Source organism: Haliotis cracherodii, unplaced genomic scaffold (assembly GCF_022045235.1).
Source record: "Haliotis cracherodii isolate W230 unplaced genomic scaffold, xgHalCrac1.p SCAF_15, whole genome shotgun sequence".
Classification (NCBI taxonomy): domain Eukaryota; kingdom Metazoa; phylum Mollusca; class Gastropoda; order Lepetellida; family Haliotidae; genus Haliotis; species Haliotis cracherodii.
This window is the reverse complement of record NW_027266270.1, coordinates 18,712,054-18,736,642: the sequence shown is the minus strand read 5'-3', so window position 1 is coordinate 18,736,642 and position 24,589 is coordinate 18,712,054. Positions and strand designations below refer to the sequence as shown.

General features: G+C 40.2%; 2 protein-coding genes across 3 annotated transcripts; one reads left to right on the top strand and one right to left on the bottom strand.

The window, feature by feature from the left end:
* The first annotated feature begins 1,323 nt into the window (after positions 1–1,323).
* Positions 1,324–6,243, top strand: LOC139461899 (probable methyltransferase-like protein 15 homolog). The gene is made up of 5 exons (XM_071243388.1): positions 1,324–1,581; positions 2,334–2,470; positions 3,782–3,976; positions 4,869–5,063; positions 5,756–6,243. Exons 1-5 carry the CDS (start codon positions 1,330–1,332, stop codon positions 6,171–6,173), a joined length of 1,197 nt encoding a protein of 398 aa, XP_071099489.1. The 5' UTR covers positions 1,324–1,329; the 3' UTR covers positions 6,174–6,243.
* Positions 6,244–8,195: 1,952 nt separating this feature from the next.
* Positions 8,196–22,383, bottom strand: LOC139462349 (endoplasmic reticulum-Golgi intermediate compartment protein 2-like). 2 transcript variants are annotated; one of them, XM_071244005.1, is made up of 10 exons: positions 21,937–22,383; positions 21,178–21,286; positions 20,194–20,240; positions 18,444–18,660; positions 16,572–16,667; positions 15,544–15,602; positions 12,531–12,629; positions 11,675–11,772; positions 9,499–9,661; positions 8,196–8,468 (listed from the first exon to the last, which is right to left on the bottom strand). In XM_071244005.1, exons 1-10 carry the CDS (start codon positions 22,049–22,051, stop codon positions 8,287–8,289), a joined length of 1,185 nt encoding a protein of 394 aa, XP_071100106.1. In that variant the 5' UTR covers positions 22,052–22,383; the 3' UTR covers positions 8,196–8,286. The 2 variants fall into 2 exon arrangements, with proteins under 2 accessions (XP_071100106.1, XP_071100105.1); XM_071244004.1 differs by lacking the exon at positions 15,544–15,602 and adding an exon at positions 14,274–14,335.
* Positions 22,384–24,589: the final 2,206 nt, after the last annotated feature.

Sequence of the window (24,589 nt, the reverse complement as noted above, 5' to 3'; positions counted from 1 at the left end):
AGACTCCACAGTCCTGTGCCAATTCCAGTCTAGACCATTGTGATTGATACATTTCCCAACATTGAGACAGAAGAACTGGTGTAATTATATGGCTGTCAGTTGTTGCTAGACTATGTTAGATCATATGACTATCAACGGACAAATAAGTGCCTGAGCTAAACTGTGTATATCTGGACACCTGGCTGAGAATAGTAGCACTAATATCTGGTGGTCAGTTTCAGTTACAAAAAGACACTGTTCTTTGTGTGAAGATTTAACATAATATTTATGTAGTTAGGATAATACAGTTTACTGCATTTCTCGATTAATCACTGACCTACATTATTAAATATGACTTAAAATGACTTCACATTCTTTGTTAAAATAATTGCTGTGCTTCATACCCCTATTCCCCAACTGCCTTTATTGTTTTTATTTTTTGTTTAACGCAGCACTCAGCTATAGTCCACCTATATGTCCTCGGTCTGTTAATAATTGAGTCTCCACCAGACAATCCAGTGACTATCATCATGAGCATAGATCTACGCAATTGAGATATGATGACATGAATCAACCAAGTCAGCAAGCCTGACCACCTGATCCTGTTGGTTGCCTCTTACGACAAGCACGGGTATCTAACCATGCTAACCTTGGACAAATGAGAAGAAAATGAGATTGTTACACTGGGATAATATTGGGTGCCTTTACCCTAAGATCGAAAAGGGGATTTTTTACACCCTCCCATACTGTAGTAAATGGGTCTGTAACACTAAGATACTGAGTGAATATGGTTTTACACTGGTTTTATATATATTCCAGTAATATCATGGCGGAGGACACCAGAAATGGCTTCACACATTGTACCCATGTTGGTAATCGAACCTGGGTCTTTGGCGTGACGAGCGAACTCTTTAACCGCTAGGCTACCCGACCGCCCCAACTTAGAGTTCATGCCTAAACTTTTATAAGTGTGTGAAGAAAGAAAATCAATTCCCGAAGGGCTACATTATTGGATCACTCCAGAGAAAGAAAAGTGCAATCCCTGAGCTGATTGGTTGATCCTCATCCTGCCGTTAGTTGCTTCTTACGACAAGCATGGCTTGCTGTAAAAGGTGACTATGCTTGTCATGAGAAGAGATTAACAGGATCAGGTGGTCAGGCTTGCTGACTTGGTTGATGCATGTCAGCGTATCCGAATTGCATGGATCGATGCTCATGATGTCAATCATTGGATTGTCTTGTCCAGACTTGATTATTTACAAACCGTTGTCATGAAGCTGGAATATTGCATTAAACCTCAAAGAAAGAAACAAACAAACATCTTGCCATATTCTGTTTCAGACTGAGCCAATGAGCCAGGTGAAACAGCTCAGCAGACACAAGCTGTCCTTCTGTCAGCTGAGACTTCTACAGCAGGTATGCAGCAGTAAGTGTCAACCAGTGAGAGCTTCCCACAATGCAACGGATACTGAGGGGAGGCAACTGGATCAACAGGGGAGACAACTAGGTCAGAAACTGAATGAGGACCGTCACAGGAGAGTGCCCCACATCCCAGTGATGTTGAAGGAAGTGTTGGATGTACTTAAACCTACTGATGGACAGGTTTGCATCTATTTATAGTTCTGTAGGATGTCACTGTCGTCTTCCTGTGGGGATTCGACCTGTGAACATCCAGGTTTGAATAGCTCTTCAGCAACCCATTCTTGCATGTGTTGCTGAAGACCTTTTCTACCTTGGGTATTCATGTGGGTAATCAGCACATGACAGCAAGTGTGGATTGTGTTTTGTTGTTAGGCCAGAAAAAGTTATGTACTTACTTCATGAAGGGCACGGGTGGCACAGTCATCTCAGGCGCTGCAATTTGCTGTCCAGTGTTGCGTCCCCTGGGCATGTCAGAACCCATGATCATAAAGTTCTAATCCTGGTTCGCCCCAGTTATGTTTCTAGGTTTGTCAGCACCAAACCTGTGCTCATGGGTTTCACCAAAGTGGTAAATGTCTGAGACCTGCGTCACTTCTGGTTTTCCTCCCACATTAAGCTGACACGCCGTGATATAGCTACATTAAGCTGACATGCCATGATATAACTGGAATGCCGTTCAAAACGGTGTTAAACCCAACTCACTCACTTTATGAACAAGCCGACCTAAAACAGTACATTCAAAACTATTAAAGTAACCAGTTTAAAAAAATGCTTGTTTATAATATTTCTGTTATGTTTATCTATTTCAATTATGTTATTATAACACAACTCTGACAACTATGTTTTATATTTTGCCTCTTGCCAGAACATATGTGAAACAAATAGATAAATTTGTCAGGCATTAGGGAAATATATGAACCTATTTCATTCAGGTTATCGTGGACATGACCTTTGGAGGTGGAGGTCATACAAGGGAGATAATCTCAAGAGCACCAAATGCCAGAGTGTTTGCCTTGGACAGGGATCCAGTGGCGTTTGAAATGGCAACCCAACTATCACAGGAATGCAAGTATGTTGAGGTCACACCACTTTAATTACCGTGTTCAACGTAATAAGCGCCCAGGGCGCTCTCAAAATTAGAAATAGGGGGCTCTTATTAGAATGTTATTTTGGTGAAAAAAACAGAGTTGAAAGTAAATTTTGTGGTTTATGCTGACAGCCTGAAATGTTAATGTACGACATATATATTTTTCCAGAATTAAATGCCCATAATTAAGGGTGCATATAACACACGAGTGCGTATTATACGCGAATAAAGAGCTCTTGTGTACATTGATCAATCGGAAGTGGTGCTTATTGGGATTGTTCACTAGCCAATAGCTTAGCAAATGTTGCCATGGGCACTTATTAGAGCGGGGCGCTTATTACGTCAAATACGGTATCTATTAAGATAACAAAAATGTGAGAGTATAGATGACAACTGTAATATCTTACAAATGACATCACTAGTCAGTCCTGTGGCATTAAATCCTATGTTTGACACAAATGGTTTATCATGAGGTTGCTAAGTGGCTGCCTCATAATCTCTTGATGAGTGCCAGGTTGGTGGGTAGCCAAGTGGTAAAAGTGTTCGCTCATCACGCTGAAGACCCGGGGTCGATTCCCCACAAGAGTACGATGTGATAAGCCCATTTCTTGTGTCCCCGTCATGATATTAGGGGTGAAATGATACAGCAAGGTCATGATATGATAAGTATCATGGTACATAGGTCACGATACCATGTGTATTGTGATACGCATATTTATGTCAAATCGCATTGAAACGTCTTACACTAAATATTTCAGAGCAGGTTCAGAGCAAAGTGAGTGAGCGAGTGAGTGAGTATGGTTTTACACCGCTTTTAGCAATATTCCAGCAATATCATGGCGGGGGACTCCAGAAATGGGCTTCACACATTGTACCCATGTCGGGAATCGAACCTGGGTCTTTGGCATGACAAACGAACGCTTTAACCACGAGGCTACACAACCGCCCCTGTTCAGAGCAAAGGAAAAGCTAGCTGTAGACACATATTCAAAGTGGCTATTTTAAGCAGTGAACTTCAAATGCTAATTACAACATATTTTGTGATATATGACAAAACGCTGAGGTTATCAAATGAGTAGTAAGTAATTTATTTTAGCAATTGTGTCGTTTTGTATCGATACAGAAGAAAATGTATCGTGTATTGTATTATCACATGAAAAGTCATGATGCACTAGTCTCTGATGTATCGTTTCACCCTTATGTGATATTGATGAAATATTGCTAAAAGCAGCATAAAACCCAACTCACTCACTCAATGATAACCATGATTCAAGTATCGACCCTGTCAAACAGGGAAGGGCAGATAACTCCATTACTTGGTCGCTTCTCTGACGTGCCTCAGCTGCTAAGAGAGCATGGTGTGGAAGGTGCGTCTGTGGACAGCTTCCTGTTTGACGTGGGGGCGTCGTCCATGCAGTTTGACCAGGCTGGCCGGGGCTTCTCTCTCAGTCAAGATGGACCTTTGGACATGAGGATGGATGGAGACAGGTGACAGTATGGGCATTAAATGAAAATATGTAGCTTGGATTTCAAGACGTTCTTAATCATCGTGATGCCAAAAGTTCTAATCAAATACGCAGTACTCAAAATATCTTTTTCATAGCTGAATTAAAAACACATTTAACATTTGTGTTGTTGTTTTACAAGTTTATTGACTTTTAAAGTTTTGGTTCAGACACCTTTTTTATGGATTTAAAAAAAATATCTTTTTCACACAAATGTATAGGAAGGGAGAATGATGCGTGGCCAGATCATAGTTGTCAGATCAGCTCTTTCACATGCTTGCAATGTATATGTTACAAATGGGGAAATATGAGATGTTATTACCCATTGGGTTAGAAATAACTGAGTCCCTAACAATCGCGCGCACCAGTGTATTGTTTCTGTCATCCTGAAAATTGTTGATGTCTTTCGACAATTGTCTAAGATGTGATCAGTGGATTTTTCTCAGGGGAAGCTCATAAAGAAATTATTCACTGTACTGATTTTACGAAACTCGTGTAAGAATTCATGCATTACCCTCATAAATATAAACATTCTGACTCTCGTTTAGTAAAATCAGTAGAACACATGCTCGTATAATAATCACCTTGTATTTCTGGGTATGATAATGTTTCGTTTGTAGCATATGTTATTATTTCTGAGGCTCCATAGGGGTTCTGTGTTAGAATTGGTCCCCAGCAACCTATGCTGCTCGTAAGATGCAACTTAATGGATCAGGTGGTCAGACTCGTGACTTGGTTGATTGCGGAGTATCCTGACGGCAGGGATCGTTTGCTCACAATATCAATCACTGATTGTCTGGTGCAGATTGGATTTTTTACCATCATATAGATAGAAAACAAAAATTATTTCTGGGTCATCACTGTTTGTACGCTAGGCTCCCGGATCAGCCGACAGCAGCCGATGTTGTCAACCACATCGACGAGCAGGACCTGTATGTGATCATCAAGAAGTATGGAGAGGAGAAACTTGCCCGCAAGATTGCCAGTGCCATCGTCGACACACGCTACGCCTTCGGGAACATCACGCGCACACGACAGCTAGCAGACATAGTAGCCAGCGTGTTCCAAGGGTAAGACGTTCCTCAAGGTCATATAGCATGTCACTTTACTTCTTACAAATAAGGGTTTAATCCTGGGATATTCAGACAAGTAATATGTTTTCAGTGATGTGATATGGATCTCCACCCCACACCTCACCAGAGCCAATCCATGGACATTCCGGGTCAGAGTAGGTCCCCATCAACAACCTATTCTGGTCGTACGAGGCTACCAAATGGATCAGGTGGTCAGGCTCAGTGACTTGGTTGATTGCGCGTCTTTGTACGGCATGGATTGTTTTCACAATATTGGATTGTCTGGTCATATAGCTGGAATATGGCGCGTTCATATAGCTGGATTATGACTGAGTGCAGTGTTAGACAACAAACACAAACACGCACTCGCCCTGCCCTGCCCTGCCCTGCCCTGCCCTGCCCTGCCCTGCTCTGCCCCTGCCCTGCTCTGTCCCTGCCCTGCCCTGCCCCTCCCCCTGCCCTGCCCTGCCCTGGTTTCCCCGTCCTTTGATCTTGAAAGGGTGGAAGCACTATGACCAACAGTAGGTTAAGTTTAGAAAACATATTTTGTTCATTATCAAATATAGTTTGAATTTTAAACGTCTGAGACTGACATCACTTCGGCTTTCTTTCTAGATTAAGCTGACACGCCATGATATACACTCCCATATTCCGAATATTCACTCTGAAATATTTTCCTTTCTCTCCAGTGATCTCAGACGAGATAAGATGATGAGACATTCTCACGTCGCGACAAAAACATTTCAAGCTCTGCGTATATTTGTCAACGATGAACTGAACGAGTTGAATAACGGCCTTGAACTTGCCCACAGATTCCTCAAACCAGGAGGACTGTGTGTCGCTCTGTCATTTCATTCGCTTGAGGATAGGATCGTCAAGCGGCATTTCCATGGCATCGACATGGACCTGCCACTCAACATGAACTATCGGGATCACCTTAGAAACCCCTCAGTCCTGCATGAAAGAAAGGATGTTGTGGACCTTTTGAAAAAACGATGGCTGCCTTCATCGAAGAAAGTGTGTGTGCCAACATACACGGATTGTTTGGACAATCCCAGAGCAAGATCGGCTAAACTGAGAGCGGCAGCCAAGATACAGTGTAACTAAGATGTGTAAATCACAGTAGTCATGCATAGAGGACACACCCTATTATGTTTAATGAAGTGTTTTACTCAGGTTGGTCATAAATATCAATTTGAGCTTACAATAAAAAATGCAATTGAGTGCTAGATTTAGACAGTGCTCGTCACCAAGTTCTGAGTCAATTGTGGTCATTTTACGTAAGTTGATCAAGCTGTTGTGACAGTCTCCAACCCTGTGTTGTGGTGTTTTTAGTCTTGGTAACCTTGCTATCTCATTTGATGCTGGGCTACTCACACTACTTAATTTCATGACCCAATTTGGGCCAGGGTGAGTTATGATAGAGTTAAAATTTAACGTCGCATTCAAATTATTTCAGCTATATAGTGACGAGAACAAGTTATATATATATACAATTGAGTCATGAATACAAAGTTAAATTTAAAAAACATTTTGTCAAACATATTTTATCATTATTATTATTCACAACTGTTTAAAACACGGGCTATGCGCTACCAGCATCCTAAGCTAGGGAATCTCACTGGGGATCATGGGGACTTACAGTGCCTCAGCTTCCTGCACGATACCTGGCAGTATTTACGTCATCACTTAAGCTACTGGTGGTTGTGCACAATACCAGCCGATATTCAAAAATGCTCAGCAATGAGTTGGCTTTTAGTGGAGGTTTAGGGATGACTAAATAGAGGTCATCAAGCGCATGTATTTCGTGATGATCAATATCAGGAGTTGCAGGAGTAAGGATTGTATTTGGCGAGCCTTGGTGGAGAAAAGACCCCAAGCCGCAGCAGTCTACACAAATACGGAAGCGATCCCGCTGGTGTCCTTTTCCCCATCTGTCTCCAGTAGCCTCAGCAACATCCATGTTTCACTCGATTTTCAGAATCTTAAGCTATTATTTTTAAAATGATAATAATTATCACTATTATTTGTCCAGATCCCCAATTATTAATTCTTACTCGATCCGGGATAGACAAGGGCGATGCAAAGTTTGTAAACACTGAAAGTAGTGCCTACCTGACCTTTTATATTTGCATATTTGTCCTTAGATGACCCCACCATTTTGAATCCTACTCATATGAAAAAAAATTCATGATTTACACCATACTGACCTATTTCATCTTTATCATGACTGCAATAGATAACCGAGTCTGGGCAAGGCAAAACAGTGGTTGATAGCATGAGCATCTATCCATGTCTCTGGGCTAGATGGCACGCGATCAGCCATGTCAGATAATGTGACCACACGATCCCCATCTCTTTGTCTGCCGAAATGAGGCAAGGCGAAATGGGGTTTAACATTGTGTTCAACATTATGTGAATCTTATCTTGCATGTACATGTTTGTGTGGCTGCTTATACTATTCCAGACTTACAGCAGTTTCACATGGATACCACAAATAATACCTGTTTTCGGCGTAATAAGCGCCCCGCTCTAATAAGCGCCCACGGTGACATTTGCTGATATATTGGCTGGTGAACAATCCCAATTAGCACCCCTTCATACATATTTTTTAGTGTATAATACGCACTCGTGTGTTATATGCACCCTTAATTATGGGCAATTAAATTCTGGAATAATATATCTGTCGTACATAAACATTTCAGGCGGACAGCACAAACCATGAAATTTATCTTTCGACTCTGTTTTTTTCACCAAAATAATATTCTAATAAGAGCCCCCTAGTTCTAATTTTTAGAGCGCCCTGGGTTCTTATTACGTAGAATACGGTATGATGCCAGTCTTTGTTGATGCCAAGCACCAGGCAGGGCAACAACAAGTACCATGTTTTGACATGTTTTGACATGTTTTGAGGTGATGCGGCCTGGGGATCGAACTACCACCGACCTGCTTTCTGGGCATATCCATTATGGCTTTATCCACTATCCATAGAGGCGTTTTTTGTATAGAATGAGTGAGTGAGTAGGGTTTTATGCCAGTTTTCGCATAATTGCTGTCCTTCAAGCAACATGTACTGGAGACTTTCCAACCCATGAGAATACAGGAAAAAACAAAACTCCAAAATTTAAAATTACCCCATTTATTGTCATCCAACATTCAACAACTACAGTAGATTTTAAAAAATATAACAGTAAATTGGATATAAAATGAATAAAATGTGCTATTGAGGCTGAGCAAGCAGTGACACCCCGGCAGGATCATCTTGTGGAGGGTTGGATAGGGATGGAGACGGGGGCGTGGCACTTTGACTTGCTTCCTCGAAGGATTTCGGTTTATATTTGCCCATCTTGAATCTACAGCAGAATAGGTCCACCAGAAAGCCAGAGAGACCATGCATCATTCCTGCAAAAAATAAGGATTTAAATTCATGACTTCCTTCTTAGAAGAATTGCAAACACCCTTTAAGTTACTTTTTGTTTAACAACTTTTAACCATTTTACAATCAGTGATGTACTCCAAGTTATTCAGATTGTACCTATCCCATGAAGTCAGTAGTGAGTGTGTGAGTGAGTTGGGTTTAACGCCGATTTTTACAGTATTCCAGTTATATCGCGGCGTGTCAGCTTAATGTGGGAGGAAAGACCGAAGTGATGCAGGTCTCAGACGTTTACCACTTCGGTGAAACCCACGAGCATGGGTATGGTGCTGACAAACCTAGAAACATAATCGGGGCGAATATGGATTCGAACCCACAGGGTGTCCAGGAGACGGAACTCTGCACAGTGAATCGCGGCGCCTTAGAAGACTGGGCCACCCGTGCCCCCCACGAAGTCAGTAAGCAGGCACATGACAATGTCCCCTTGTACAGATAAAGATGTTCCTAGCAGTACACATACAGGAGCTTAGGTTTAAAAAAAAGGGTTTCTAGCAAGGGTTTCCAGGCTAACAAATATTTCCCGGCTAACAAAAATTTCCAGGCTAACAAGGGTTTCCATACTAACAAGGGTTTCCATACTAACAAGGGTTTCCAGGTTAACAAGGGTTTCCATACTAACAAAGGTTTCCATACTAACAAGGGTTTCCAGGTTAACAAGGGTTTCCATACTAACAAGGGTTTCCAGACTAACAAGGGTTTCCAGACTATCAAGGGTTTCAATACTAACAAGGGTTTCCTTACTAACAAGAGTTCCCAGATTAACAAGGGTTTCCATACTATCAAGGGTTTCCAGGCTAACAAGGGTTTCCATACTAACAAGGGTTTCGTGACCAGCAAAGGTTTCCAGAATGATACGACAGGGTTATCTATTTTTAGACACGGTGCCAATTAGTGTGATTGTTAATCGATCATGGATCAAGGGTGTCTGGGCTTCCCTGTACTGCTTCCTGTGGTTTGAACATGGCGCTAGAAGATGACGGAGATATGCTGACTTGCCTGAGACGGAGAACACTCCTCCTATTATTCCACACAGTCGGATCATGAACTGCCAGTACGGCTTGTGCTCCTCGCGCACTCTGATCATCAATGACGACAAGTCATACTTGACAAAAATCCCTGGTACGCCATGGCTGCCTTTGGAGTGATCAATTTGACGGCTCTGAAACACAGTGAGGGTCAAGTGATACAGGGGGGTTTGATGTTGCTTTGGACAGTAACTCCGACATACCACGGCATGTCAGCTTTATTTGGAAGGATAGCCTTGTGAAACCCACTAGCAAGGGCAGATGCAGCATTTTCAAAAGGGAGGTGTCCAAAATATCAAAATCCTCTCTCAGATAAATTTACTGCCTACAACATACAACATTTACTTTTCAAAGTAGGGGGTGGGGATCCCCTGGATGGGTCTATGCACTGGCTCAGGTATGGTGCTGACAAATGAATGATAATTTTGGGGTGAATCTGGGATTCGAACACTGGTTTATAGCATGCCAAAGGGATGCAACTCTGCACAGATAATTGAGTGTTTTAGACTGGGCCACCCATACCACCTGCTGCACACTGAGTTAGTTTGGAAAGTACAGTGAAACCCTGATAATCAGGACAGTTCCCACTGAAAAATCTACAAATATCCTAATTTACAAAAAAGATTTTTTAAAGAGTTGAAAGTGGATTTTATTATCAGAATCACGGGGGAAGCAAGGATCTTCGAAAAATTGGGATAAACTTACATGTTTAACTTCAGTTTTATCTGTATTCAGCTTTATGAGGGAGAAAACTAAACTGATATTGGATTTTCAAGGTCTACAAGCTTGGTTAAACAAATCAGCAAAAGCAGGTATTGCGCAAACATGTCAAGGATTGTGGCAGATCCAGGTGGTTCAGTAATGGTGCAAGTCTACACAGTGATATAACAGGATCGGGTGGTCAGGCTCATTGACCTAGTTGATGCATGTCATCATATCCCACTTGTGGAGATCAATGCTCATAATGTTAATTACTGGATTATTTACAGACTGCTGTCATATAGCTGAAATATTGCTTAGTGCTGCATTGAACAACAAACAAACACATTGATATCCTGGTAATATAACCTTGATCTTAATAGTGATCTTTCAAGTGACAGGGGACTAAGCATAGCTGTTTGATGCTGAGATGAGTGAGTGACTGGGTATTATTCAAAATCTAAATGTTTACTTACGTGTTGAACCATATGAGATACAAGCAGACACGAAGCCAGGGTGCAATAGCATCTCATGCTGAATTGTGTTAATCCCTATATAATGCCGGAAGTGCTACAGTAAACATGCTATAATGCCTGACTTGTGCTTATTCCTATATAATGCCGGAAGTGCTACAGCAGACATGCTATAATGCCTGACTTGTGTTAATCCCTATATAATGCCTGAAGTGCCACAGTAGACATGCTATAATGCCTGATTTGTGTTAATTCCTACATAATGCCGTGAAAGCTACAGTAGACATGCTATAATGCTTGACTTGTGTTAATACTTATATAATGCCAGATGTGATACGGTAGACACGCCATAATGCCTGACTTGTGTTAATCCCTATATAATGCCTGAAGTGCCACAGTAGACATGCTATAACGCCTGATTTGTGTTAATTCCTACATAATGCCGTAAAAGCTACAGTAGACATGCTATAATGCTTGACTTGTGTTAATACCTATATAATGCCAGATGTGATACGGTAGACACACCATAATGCCTGACTTGTGTTAATCCCTATATAATACTGGATGTGCTACAGTAGACATGCTGTAATGCCTGACTTGTGTTAATCCCTGTATAATACCGGATGTGCTACAGTAGATATGCTATAATGCCTGACTTGTGCTAATCCTTGACAATGCCAGATATGCTACAGCAGACATGCTATAATGCCTGACTTGTGTTAATCCCTATATAATGCTGAATGTGCTACAGTAGACATGCTATAATGCCTTACTTGTGCTAATACCTATATGATGCCGGAAGTGCTACAGTAGACATGCTATAATGCCTGACTTGTGCTAATCCCCATATAATGCCGGAAGTGCTACAGTAGACATGCTATAATGCCTGACTTGTGCTAATCCCCATATAATGCCGGATGTGGTATAGTAAACATGCTATAGCGCCTGTAACTGTCCAGGACTGACTGTACCTACCCTCTGTGATACCGCAAACTGATATGTGTTTTCATTGACCAGGTACGTCCTCACTTCTGTCGGAACCACCTGTATGTAGTACTGGAATGTGTGGAAGTCTGAAACACAATGTGTCACACAGCTTTGTATTAGGGGTGAAACAATACAGCAAGGTCATGATACGATACAGCAAGGTCATGATATGATACAGCAAGGTCATGATATGATACAGCAAGGTCATGATACGATACAGCAAGGTCATGATACGATACAGCAAGGTCGTGATACGATACAGCAAGGTCATGATACGATACAGCAAGGTCATGATATGATACAGCAAGGTCATGGTACGATACAGCAAGGTCATGATACGATACAAATCATGATACATAGGTCACGATACCATGTGTATTGCGATATTCATATTGATGTCAAATCACATGGAAACGTCTTACTATAAATATTTCAGAGCAGGTTTAAAAGGAAAAGCTAGCTGTAGACATGTTCGTAGGTGCTATTTTTAGTAGTGAACTTGAAACACTAATTACAACACATTTTGTGATATTTGACTGACAAAAATGCTGAGGTCATTAAACAAGTCTTAAATATTTTATTTTAGAAAGTTTATCATTGTTTTGTATCGATACAGAAAAAAACATATCGTGTATTGTATCGTTGCATGAAAAGTCCTGGTGATGTTACACACATACACTCGCTCACCTCTGAAAATGAAATGAATGGCCGTTACAAAAAGAAAAGAAGTTGTTATCCTTAAATGTTTTAACATGTCGTCATGTTCTTCTAACTGACTTGATCCAATGTAAGTATTGGAACTATAGCTACAATTCCCACATTATGGTCATAAGGATGGACTTACGTGCTTTTGTAGACTGCAGTTCCCCATCCAAAGGGTAGATAACTCCAGATACTGGCTCCCCAAAAGAAAGGTGATCAATTCGATGAGAGAAGTTATAATCTGAAAGTAGCAGCAAATTCATATTGTCAATATATATTTACTTGTGTTCTTTAAATGAAAGCATGTTACAAGAGACAGCAATCCTCAAGGAAACAAAGAAACATTTCTTGCCCTATACAACAGCGCTAGAAATTGGCACTAGTCCTATAGTCCTTGCCAAACTGCCCAATTGTAAAGGTATTATGAGGATTAGTAAAAAATTGCCCTTTTTAAGGGTTTTGCTATATCTTATCATTATAAGGACTAGTGGACGAAAACTGTCAGTTTCTAACCCTGTACAATATATTGTAATGTTTAGAAACTTTGTTGATATTTGGATATTGATTAAACATTAATCTCAACAGAGTCAACACAGTGATTATCTGTTAACCACAGACAAATAATTATCAATAATTCTTACTAGCAAACTAGCAAATGAAATAGTAGCCTAGATTGCAATGTGATATCGGTAGTGATTGAGTTTGGCCTAACACCACTTGAACAGGATTACAATGATATTAAGGTGTGTCAGCTTAATGTGGGAGGAAAGACCTAAGTGACCGAAAGTCTTCACATTTACCACGTGTGAAACCCATGAGCATAGGAATGGTGTTTACAAACCGAGAAACATAATCAATGCAAACTGGGATTCGAATTTCATTACTGACAAAGTTGAGCCAATGGATAACTTGTATCAGAAGAAAGTAGTTTTCATCACAGCAATACTATATCATGTATATGTAAAATTCCTTTTTAATTTACACTTTTGCAGTGCTTCTTCTATCAGCGTACAGATATGAAAGTGTAAATAGAGAAATATTTATCTACACCATTGGCTGCGATTAACTACATCAACTTAAAGAATGCCAATCAAAGTCCTTCACCACAATAGCAAAATAGGCAGGAAGCATAAAAGCATTGTCCTCTACAAAAACACATTCACAAAGTTACCTAACCAAAAAGGATGGAGTTACTTCCCCTAGACATGACATCATACATCTTCCCGAGGCAAGCGAGTTAACTGACTATCAAAGTCCAGTTTCCACCCTTGCCGAACTAGGCTGGTATTATGGAGTTACATTTTAGCTGGACTAACGAGTCTATGCATAGTCCAATCAAAATCGTGCAACGAAATCGAAATCTGGTTTGTAAACTGTCGTGCAGATTTTGATCGATTGTAGGATTTGCAAAGCATATGTACAGCCATATTTTACAAATCTTTTTATGTTTTTAATCAAGGTGCTCACATGATTTGATGCAATTCCCGGTGTAAGACCCGTTTTATCACAATATAGATCTTGAGTTTTGATCAGATCGTCTTGACTGGGCGCCGCCATTTTGTTTGAAGCAAATGCAGGTGATATGAGAGGTAGAATTTGAATGGTGCATAGGAATTCCAGCCTAGTTCGGCAAGGGTGGGAACTGGACTTTTATAGTCAGTTAACGCTCTTGCCTCGGGAAGATGGACATCATAAAAACATAAAATACCTACAAAACTAATCTTAATGATATTTTGAAGTAATAATGTATTTCAATGAGGGAATGTAAGGACCAAGAATGTACCCCCGGGAAGAAACCAAATAGAAAATATGGAAGACGGTTAGATCTTGCAGGACTGGAGGTGTTCCTCTAACCATGGACTTATATAGGTCCGTGCTAACCTACCTTTCACAAGGACTAAATTAGCCATGTGAGTGTGGTAATTAGCTCCCCGTATCTGCACTGCTCTAAACAAGGAGGAGAGAGAGTATAGCCTCTTGAAGTGAGTGATATATGAGAACAGGTTTTAAATACAAAGTTTAATGGCACACATACTGTGTTTATACCACAATCAGACCATGCTTCTGAAAGAGCAGATGGTTTCTGGAGGCTCCTGATGGGGTGGTCATTCCTCTGACCCACCCACGCCTATAATAAATGACCAGTCCCGAGGACGTTTCAAGCCCATTATTCAGTAGGCAGTAGCAATCATATAGCTGAAATACTGCTGAGTGTGGTATTAAACAACAAACAAAGAAAAGAACAGAAAAAACCCAGAAGGCAGTTTTAATTTAATTTGATGACAAAAAGGCTTTAAAATCTGAAAAATACAGTAAATGGTTGAACAATTTTTATTTTTAATTCTGCGTTCGTGCTTTCTTAATGGAATTTGCTTTTTACAAAAAAAGTTGTGTTGACCAGTCTCTAGGCTATCACTAACAGTCCAGAGTCTATTTTTGTCATACTTTAACAGCAAGCAATAAACATGATATATTTATAGTTTCCACCAAGCAGTATTGCATCAATCATTTTATTTTGAACTTTTATGATAATCAGATTATATCCTTATTTGTTTTTGGATGGTTTTACGCTAATCAGTAAACCCCATCAGGAGACTCCGTCAACCCCGTGATTAGTACAGAGCTCTGTCGACACTCGTGGGAACTTGCTACTGTCCACGTCTGACAGTCTTTTACTCTGGTCAGTGCTGCTGTGTCATGTTCAGCTTCAAAAGTTGAGAGACAAAACCTGAATAATCTTAAATTACCTGGCCAGTGGAGTTTCAGTCATGAAAAGTACCTCAATTTAGGAAGGATGGTACGGTAATCCATTAAACTGTCACCATGGTAACTTAAAAGAAGGTTTTTCACATTTTATTTCTTCACTTCATCCAAACAACAATACTTATAAGAGATGTTGCTGTTGATTGTTTGGAAAATACTAGACACCTGCTAAGGTCATTGATCGTTCCTATGAAGGTCGACAGAGCAATATGTGAAAAGGAAGCAGATTACAATGGTGATATTCGGTGCAAAACAAGCAGGCCCAGCGTCAGCCTCAGCGTCATAGTACACGACACACACACACATTCCACATGTTAGTGTCACAGTACACAATACACACATTAGTGTCACAAAACGCAGGTGCACACACTGTAGACACAGACACATCTTACCCCTTTCAGATAACATTATGGCGATGTGAGCGTGTCCTCTTGGAATCATGGGAACAGATCTAGCATCGTAGAGAATATAAACATAATGTTTTATAACACCTCCATGACAGAATGATGAGATCTGATTGGTTCACGTGATTGTGATAAAAACAAAATACTATGTATCTGGCCTCGGACAAGAGGGAAATAAATTTGTCAGGGGGAGTATAAATCCCTTATACCCCATTTTGAAGCAAAAACCCTCGTGATTATTCTGAGTCAATTAAAGTCACTTGACATAGCACTAGTTAACCACAGCTCAATCGAACAGCTGTTTTCTATCAATTTTGAATTTGTTTTTATTTTTTAAATGTCACATAAAACATGTCGGTAAGATAAATTTGTTGTAGCAGTATCACTCGGGGTACATGGGGTTTTATGCGTCACTCGTTGGGTTTAACACCAATCAGCTCCGGCTCGTGGCATAAAACCCACCATGGGAGGCAAAAAACCACACATACCGCTGCAACAACTTATATTCTCATTCCCACATACTTTCACTCTCTTTTAATCTCAACATTGTAGAAATGTAATAATTGGCAGCTATTTGACCTGTTTGTTCACGACGGATAATCCACAATTCCAATTTCAAGAAGGTTATTCTATATTACTCATTGAACTTTAAAGAGAGAAAATGACAAAAAATGTATGAAAACTCAAACCTACAGAGAAGCTTCACTGAAGCAGCCTTCTGGCATAATGGCATAATGTCGTCAATTGATGACATCATGTGAAATAGTCATCTTATTTTTCTCAATAATAATGAGTGAGTGAGTTTGGTTTTGCGCCGTGGGGGACACCAGAAATGGGCTTCACACATTGTACCCATGTCGGGAATCGAACCCGGGTCTTTGGCGTGACGAGCAAACGCTTTAACCACTAGGCTACCCGACCGCCCTCAATAATAATGAAGCGGTTTGACATGGTTTAACTTCCAATGGCAAGTCAATGCTAAATATAGAACTATTAGAAGTTATTAACCAACTTACTTTCCAGCAGTAATGTGAAAGTTGCCGGCGACCTTGTTGACCTCCAGTGACCCATGAACCCTACAGGCATCCGGACCATGTTCGGGGTTTGTTTCCCTGCCAAAATAAAAAAGAGTGACTTAGGCTTAAAAAAATTAAAAAACTGGTTCTCAGGCGGTGTCTTTTATTGTTGTTGTTGTTGTTATTGTTGTTTTTAAGGACTTTGGAATTTTTGCGATGAACTTTATGACGATGCAGGCGGTGCCTGAAAAGCAATACTATTATTATTTTTAGCCTTAGTGAAGAACATTTTTTCCAAATATCAATGTTGCAGGTATATCATAGGGGCCGCTGAAAATTGATAAGGACTAAACAAACCAGTGGTTGATATAGTGAGCGACAATCCACGTTTTAGGGTCAAATATTGTAACCACTCAATCCTTTATTTGTCAGCTATTACAATAAGCACAGGGCACTGGGCACTGGGGACTTGACCTGGAATTCACATATCACTGTGTCAGTATTAACTGTTCCCTAAGAGTGAGTGAGGGGTTTAACACCGCTTCGGATAGTATTCTAGTCAACTTAATGTGGGAAGAAAGCCAAAAGTGATTCAGGTCTCAGATGTTTACCACTTGGTGAAACCCACAAGCATGGGTATCTTTATGACAAACCTCGAAACATAATCCGCGCAAACTGGTATTCAATCACATGATCATGGGTTTCTGCAATGCCCCAGTGACGCAAATCTGCATTGCAAATTGAGCCGCCTTAAACAACTGGGCCATCAGTGCCCCCTGTTCCCCATACAAGACGTGCTTAGTATGAACAATCCATGGATGAGTGACCATGTGATCATTTACCCCAATGAGATACCTCTATATGAACGTAAATACCCCAACTCAAACGTTAATTACAGAAGATGATGATAATAACTGAGAACATAAAACTGTATAAAATTTAAAAGGGCAAGGAAAATATTGCAGGAGGAGTACAAAATAATATGTACTAGCTCTGCAGGACAAGTTAGGTTAAAGACATTTTTTCGAGCCCTATCATGAACGATGGATACCTCACTTAGACACAGTGTACTGACTCTGGAGACGACCAGTCCTTGTTTTAGCACCTTAATGCCGAGCACCAGGCATGGTAACAACAAGTACCATCTTTTAACGTCTTTTAGTATGACACCCCCCGACCTTCTGCTCTCCAGGCAGACGCTCTATACACTAGATCACAGAAGCGGCTGTTGTTTAATGGACTGCTAAAAGAAAACATGTCTTCAAAATTGTAAACCTATTACTACTTCAACCACCAAACTTATCACGCATTTGATTTTTGAAAACAATCTCATTAAAATCAGATCTTAGTTCTCGCTATCGCTAAACAAAGATCTTAGGACATCAGGCCGACCTTTCATCCAACCAATCAGCATGATCAGAGCACCGCTTACCAGATCATGAAAGTGACAGTCGGAATGTGTCATGCAAACCACGAAATATTTAAGACGTGGTATTCCGAATGACAGTTACAGGTTTTATGATTATATACATACAATCTAAGCCATCTGTAAGCCATTCCAGAATTTCTTCTTATCACTTTTAAATTTTTTAATCGAGAATACCTCAAAATATGTTTCGAAGCGTAGTCGCCAGTTTGAAACTAGTGTCGTAAAGCTCGAGAAAGCTGCCATCTGATTGATTATGTCGATTTCTTGTCAGTCATTTCATTGGTCGGTCAAAATTCGCGAAAGGTCCTTCTTACGTGACCCGTAAAGGGATGTCCTCAGATCTTTGTGTAGCAGTAGCGAAAACTAAGATCTGATTATAATGAGATTGTTTCGAAAATAACCTATAAACCAAGCCTAAAAAAAGAGCTCAATAATCACCATACCTCGGAGGCATACCGCCACGGAAGGCTGGCGTCTTGGACTTCCACATGAGGTCCTGGATAGCATGATACTCCTCCTGAAGATACCGGTTAATTTCCTGTAAAAATGTGTGGTATTTCTGCTGGTTTGGAGTTAACTCGAAATAGGTGTCCTCCTCCTTCAGTCTACCATAGCTGTGGACATCTTGTCCCGTAAGGTCAAGAACATCAGCACCAATACCTGAAGGTGAAGGACAGAACAGGTGACAATTGATAAGGTATTTTCAGGTTTACTTTCTGGAAAACAGAATTGTAATTTTCAGTTTTTGAACCATGTTGAAATTATTGCAACAGCAATTTTATTCAAAGACAAAAAGACAAATCCAACAACACAAGAACAACCATCGTTAGAACTAAACTCAAACGCGTTACGATTCCGGGTAAGATATAATACCCTTGAAATGATATGAGTATGGAGAAATTGGAAAATTTGTAATTGCTCACAAGAATTTGTACTAGCCCCAGGCTAGCATTAACTTCTAACCCCTGACAACCACTTTGAGAAAGTGAATATCATTACTGAGTGAAAAGATGTTATTAAACACTACATAACCAATATAAAAGACACATCACCATTGTCCTAATGGCCTGTCAGTACCTTAGTATGGACCAGTGGTTGGCAATGATAGAATAAGCAACATAGAAATCCAATGGGTAGAGGACATACAACCAGCTAGTTTGCATATAACCTTTTTAAACGTGTACCATGACCACTGTGTGGTACAATGGGATCATTCTGCCCTGGAAACTACACAGTTTACAACTTGTACAAATAAACCTCAAAAGCACTTCTCGGGTGAGTGAGTGAGTTGGGTTTAACGTCGCTTTTAACAGTATTCCAGTTATATCACGGGGTGTCAGTTTAATGTGTGAGGAAAGCCCGAAGTGATGCAGGGCTTGGATGTTTACCAATTCCGTGAAACCCACGAGCACGGGTATGGTGCTGACAAACCTAGAAACATAATTGGTGCGAACCGGGATTCGAACCCACAATCATAGGTTTCTGGTGTGCCCTAGGGATGCAACTCTGCACAGTGAATCGCGGCGCTTTAGACGACTGGGCCACCCGTGCCCCCCACTTCTCAGGTGAAGCTTTCAATGGACTTCACAGTTTGTAAAGTGATGATATTGGTGAACATTGAGATGTATTTCACATGTTGCATAAATTCTAGCCTTGCTCAAAGTCTGTACTGAAAGATAAGTCCATGGATGTAAAGTAACTGTATCCTCATAATCAGCAAGTGTAGATAAGCGACAGTAAGAACGCCAGTCTTTCATTGGGACCAATTGTTCTACTATTCATATAATCTAGCAATTATACTTGTGTAAGTCTACATAAATTCCTTTCACATATTTCTGACTAGTTCATATGTTAGACTTATATGCAAGTGACATGGGTTTGGCGCGACTTTCACAAGTACTTCAGCAAGTTCAATGACATCACAACGTGTCAGCCAAAGTGGCACAGGTTGTAGACGTTTACTACTTTAGGAGATGCAACTCTTCACCACCCATCAAAATGCTTGGGTTGATGTCATGAGTTAAGGATATTGGTTTTCCTCCTCTCAAAAAGAGAAAACAAAGACAAGTTCTTCCAGTGGACACCAATTAAAAATGGAATCCATGTGAAATGTCTGACAACAAGGGCAAGCAGTTCTTTCGTCCAGTCAAATACCTATACTGAACATAATGAGTCCAAAACAAGATTACTCACTGCTGCATTTCATGGCCACCGTCAAGTCAACATTGATCTTGATTTTTCTGAAAAATAAAAAACTGTTTATCAACATAATAAATGACCACAACGCTCAGTTTTTAAAAGCTTAGACATTAAAGGCTGCATATCAAAGGACCACAAACTCCAAAACAGCCAAAAACTTAAACGGACTTAAGCTTAAAAACAAAAACAGATGGTGGTCTGTAAATAATCAAGTCTGGGCCAGACAATCCAGTGAATAACATCATGAGCATTGATCTACGCTACTGGAATACAATGACATGCAGCCAGACCACCCGTTCCCGTTAGTCGCCTCCTACGACAAGCATAGTCGCCTTTTACGGCAAGCATGGGTTGCTGAAGACCTATTCTACCCCGGGTCTTCACTGGTCTGTCATAACGTCACAAGAAGTATCAAAGCTAAATGCATGCAGCATGTTAGACACATTACCTGGACCAGGCTATATTGAGTCTTCCTTGGTAGGTGTTCTTACTGGTACATGTCGAGTATTCAGTGACCACATGATTTGTTTGTTTGTTTGTTGTTGCTACGCTCAGCAATATTCCAGCTATTTGACAGCCATCTGTAAATAATCAAGTCTGGACCAGACAATCCAGTGATTGAAATCATCAGCATTGATCCATGCAGTTTGGAATTGATGACATACATCAACCAAGTAAGCAAGCCTGACCACCCGATCACGTTTAGTTGCCTCTAACGACAAGCATAGTCGTCTTTTATGGCAAGCATGGGTTGTTGAACACCTGTTCTATCCCCGATGTTCACGGATCAGTGTGACCACATGATTCCCATCTTAGTGAATGACAAAAAATGGGATACTGCAACCATTCTGTCAAAAAAAGAATGTCACGTGAAAAGTTGATAAAATCATGAAAATGTCCTTTTGCCATTTGTCTCCAGCGAAAGTGTTAGTAAATAAGTGAGGTCCTGACCACTGGACAAACTTGCACCAAACTTACCCTGTGACATTTGTGTCCACTTCATAATCAAACTTCAGCTCTGTGTCTGTGTAATACTTGATTTCGGAGATCACTAGAATTGCTATGATGATGAAAGTTATAATAGATACTGAAAGGAAGAAAACAAAATGGATTATAAACATAGGGCTGTTGTAAAACTGGTGGAAAAGACATTTGCTGTTGCATGTTGCTCAATACCAAACTGTCATAAATCATCCCTTCGATCTTCCCATGCTAGTTTGCAGTAATAACTATCAACTGATACTGATTCCAGTTATTAAACATTTTCAAACTCTCCTTTGTCCACAAACTCAAATTTTGTGTAAATGAATTTAATGGTTAATGATTATTCAAAATACACAGAGAAGACTATTGATTTCAGTTTCATCCAACATTAGTAACAATGTCTAAACCATATGTAGACTTTGGCTAGAAATGGGCACCAGACTTTTGAGCATTTAGAGCAGCTGTTGTGCATAGTTCATATTTAAAGTAGTAGCACGAACCTTTAAAAAAAAGCTTAATTCCAATTACATTTTCATTACCTGTGTGACCAGTAAAGTGTGAATAAATTAGCATGATAAACGTAGTCCACCTAATAATCGCCCATTATTCTCAAAAACCTAGCTTAGATCTATCCTTTCTATATCTTTATGTAGGTCAATAGATCATGTACAAATGCACTCATTCAGTGTCTATAACTTTTAGGTGAAATAGGGTTGGAAGAAAATAACTGAACAATATCAATGTCAAACTTACATCCTCCGCCAGTGGCTGTTGTTTCTTTGTAACTTTCTGGAACTTTGGGAAAGGCATCAAGTTCTTTCACAACTTTCAGTGCCTTGTTCTTACTTGCAACATTAAGACGCCTCATTATCACTCAAATTGTTTCACGGGTATGAACGACAAGAGAATGGCAAATAGAAACGAACCAGTCGCATCTGGAAATATACAGCTGAAACCACTTAGGCCCGTAAATTATTCATCACTTTAAAATTCCACTGACAAGATGCTGTGCTATCGAATGCTTGGTGTGCACTAACTACGGTACGAATACATAAGTTTTGTTAAATCAGCTTCTAATTGGAAATAAATTGAACTCATGCACACAATGCATTCTCCATTTCTGAATATCGACCCATATAGCTACATCAGCCAGTCTTTGGATCGTTAACCATTGAAAACATTGCACGTCCATCGACGTGTATCTTTAACCGGAAGTTATTAATTTTAAGAGAAGCTATGTTTAGGCCAAGTTGCGTACTAAAATATGTTCATCGAAACACTGCAATAAATAAGAATGCAAATAATATTGGATTAAAAACAACAACATTTAATAACAAAATTGTCATTCACATAACACTTCGGCAGTACTTAAAATCTCTACACTCTGTATCTTTAACTGGTTCCACTGTTGGTACGCGACGCAAGCTTAGCGCATTTAGCCTTTATGTAAACAGGAGCCCAGTCTAAAAGATTGCAACCAACGCTTTTAAGCCTGCTCCCGGCTCCTTTTGCGGAGCCCACCTTTTGTTCTTATGTTTTCGAATACCAACAGAGTCGACTTACTAGATACAGTGACTTTGACACATATTTGCATCTTTCAATAATAATTTCGTTAGAAAAGGTTGGCCAAAATGCGGTCTCGAATTATTGTACGAAAAGGAAGTTAAAGTGTTACCTTATCTTATGCTATCTTACTTCAATGAAATAACTGACAAATTCTCTTCTAACAATCATCGATAATCAAACACACTGGAATGTTCCAACTGCCAAGCTTCATATATTAAATGGAACGTGCGTATATCTTATAATAACACCTCATATTAAATTTGCATAAAAGGTCAATTTCTATTTTGATAGCAAAAGGAATATGCATAATTGATAAGGTCTATAAAATGAGTGAGAAGGAGTGAGGGAGCATTTAAGCGGTTTCGGCAATATTCATGTAATATAACGGCTGGGGACACTAGAAATTGGCTTGACACATGTACTTATTGGAAATCGAACCCGGGCCTTCGCTTGGACCAGCGATCGAATTACCTTTAGGTAGGCTTCCTAAGACAAAATGTCCGTTGACCCCAAATCTTAGAGTATAAGAACTCAAGTATACTAGATATACTCAGCACTCCGGTTGGTATTTTCGTTTTCATTTAAAAGCTTTTTTTTCAAGAACAGTTTAAAGAAAATAGAACAAGTAACTTATCACCAACATGCATTTTGAAAAAAGAAGATTTCCCTGAAGCTTTGGTTATTACAGCTAATAAAGCAGAACTTTGTTCACTTTGAATGTCCACCTTGGCTTTTAAGTAACAAAAGCCGTTAAAAACGGCACATAGCCACGACTGCATAATACTATATCATGGGCTGATACAGCTTTTTTGAAAAGGTGTGTGTGTGGGGGGGTACAAACCCTGCAGGCTGCGTGTTTAGTTGGTAAATGTTTAAACCAACTAAACACCCTCTGCCACATAATATTGTTGTTTACCAACTTAATGTCACAATGGACAGTGGTTCACCCGGGTTATGATACCAATCGAGGAAGTTTGCTTTGATATCGCTTTTACACATGCTTAAAAGAAGTAACAAGATTTCGCTGGCTTTTCCCTACATCCTCTCCGTGGGATTCAGAGGTAGATATTGGTCTCCGTTAGCTTATCGATACCTTTGTCATAAGAGCCGGTGAAATTAGGCTTAAAATTAGGCTTGATTGGATACATGCCTGAATAATATGTCATCGTGCCCAGGATGGTTCATTATATCAACCACTGGTTTGTCTGTGACAGACTGTCGCTATATTTCTGTAATACTTCTAATTTGGTTACAAAAGAACATTCACTCACTCACATTGACCACTGGACAATATCTGAACACGCAAGCTTATATTATGAAGTGAAATCCACGACCATCCGGATATCTCGGACAATACACCACTCCTAATCAGGATATTTGTCCGAACGTCTGCAACTGTTTGTTTGTTGTTTAACGCCGCACTCTGCAATATTTCGGCCACATGACGGCGGTCTGTTAATAATCGAGTCTGGACCAGACAATCAAGTGATTGACATCATGAGTATCGATCCACGCAATTGGGATCGATAACATACATCAACCAAGTCAGCGAGCCTGACCACCCTAGTCTGCAACTGAAACAGATCCGTCCGGGGTGAAGAGGGACAATGTCCCTTAGTGTACTGTCCTTATTCACGGTCCAGATTCGGTCTACATGTTGAAATAAGCGTCTTGTGTCAAACCGAGACATCGTATCTATGGAATGAGGGTAATTATTAACTTTAGGATTATATACTTCATACAATTTCAGGGGCGGTCGGGTAGCCTAGTGGTTAAAGCGTTCGCTCGTCACGCCGAAGACCCGGGTTCGTATCCCGACATGGGTACAATATGTGAAGCT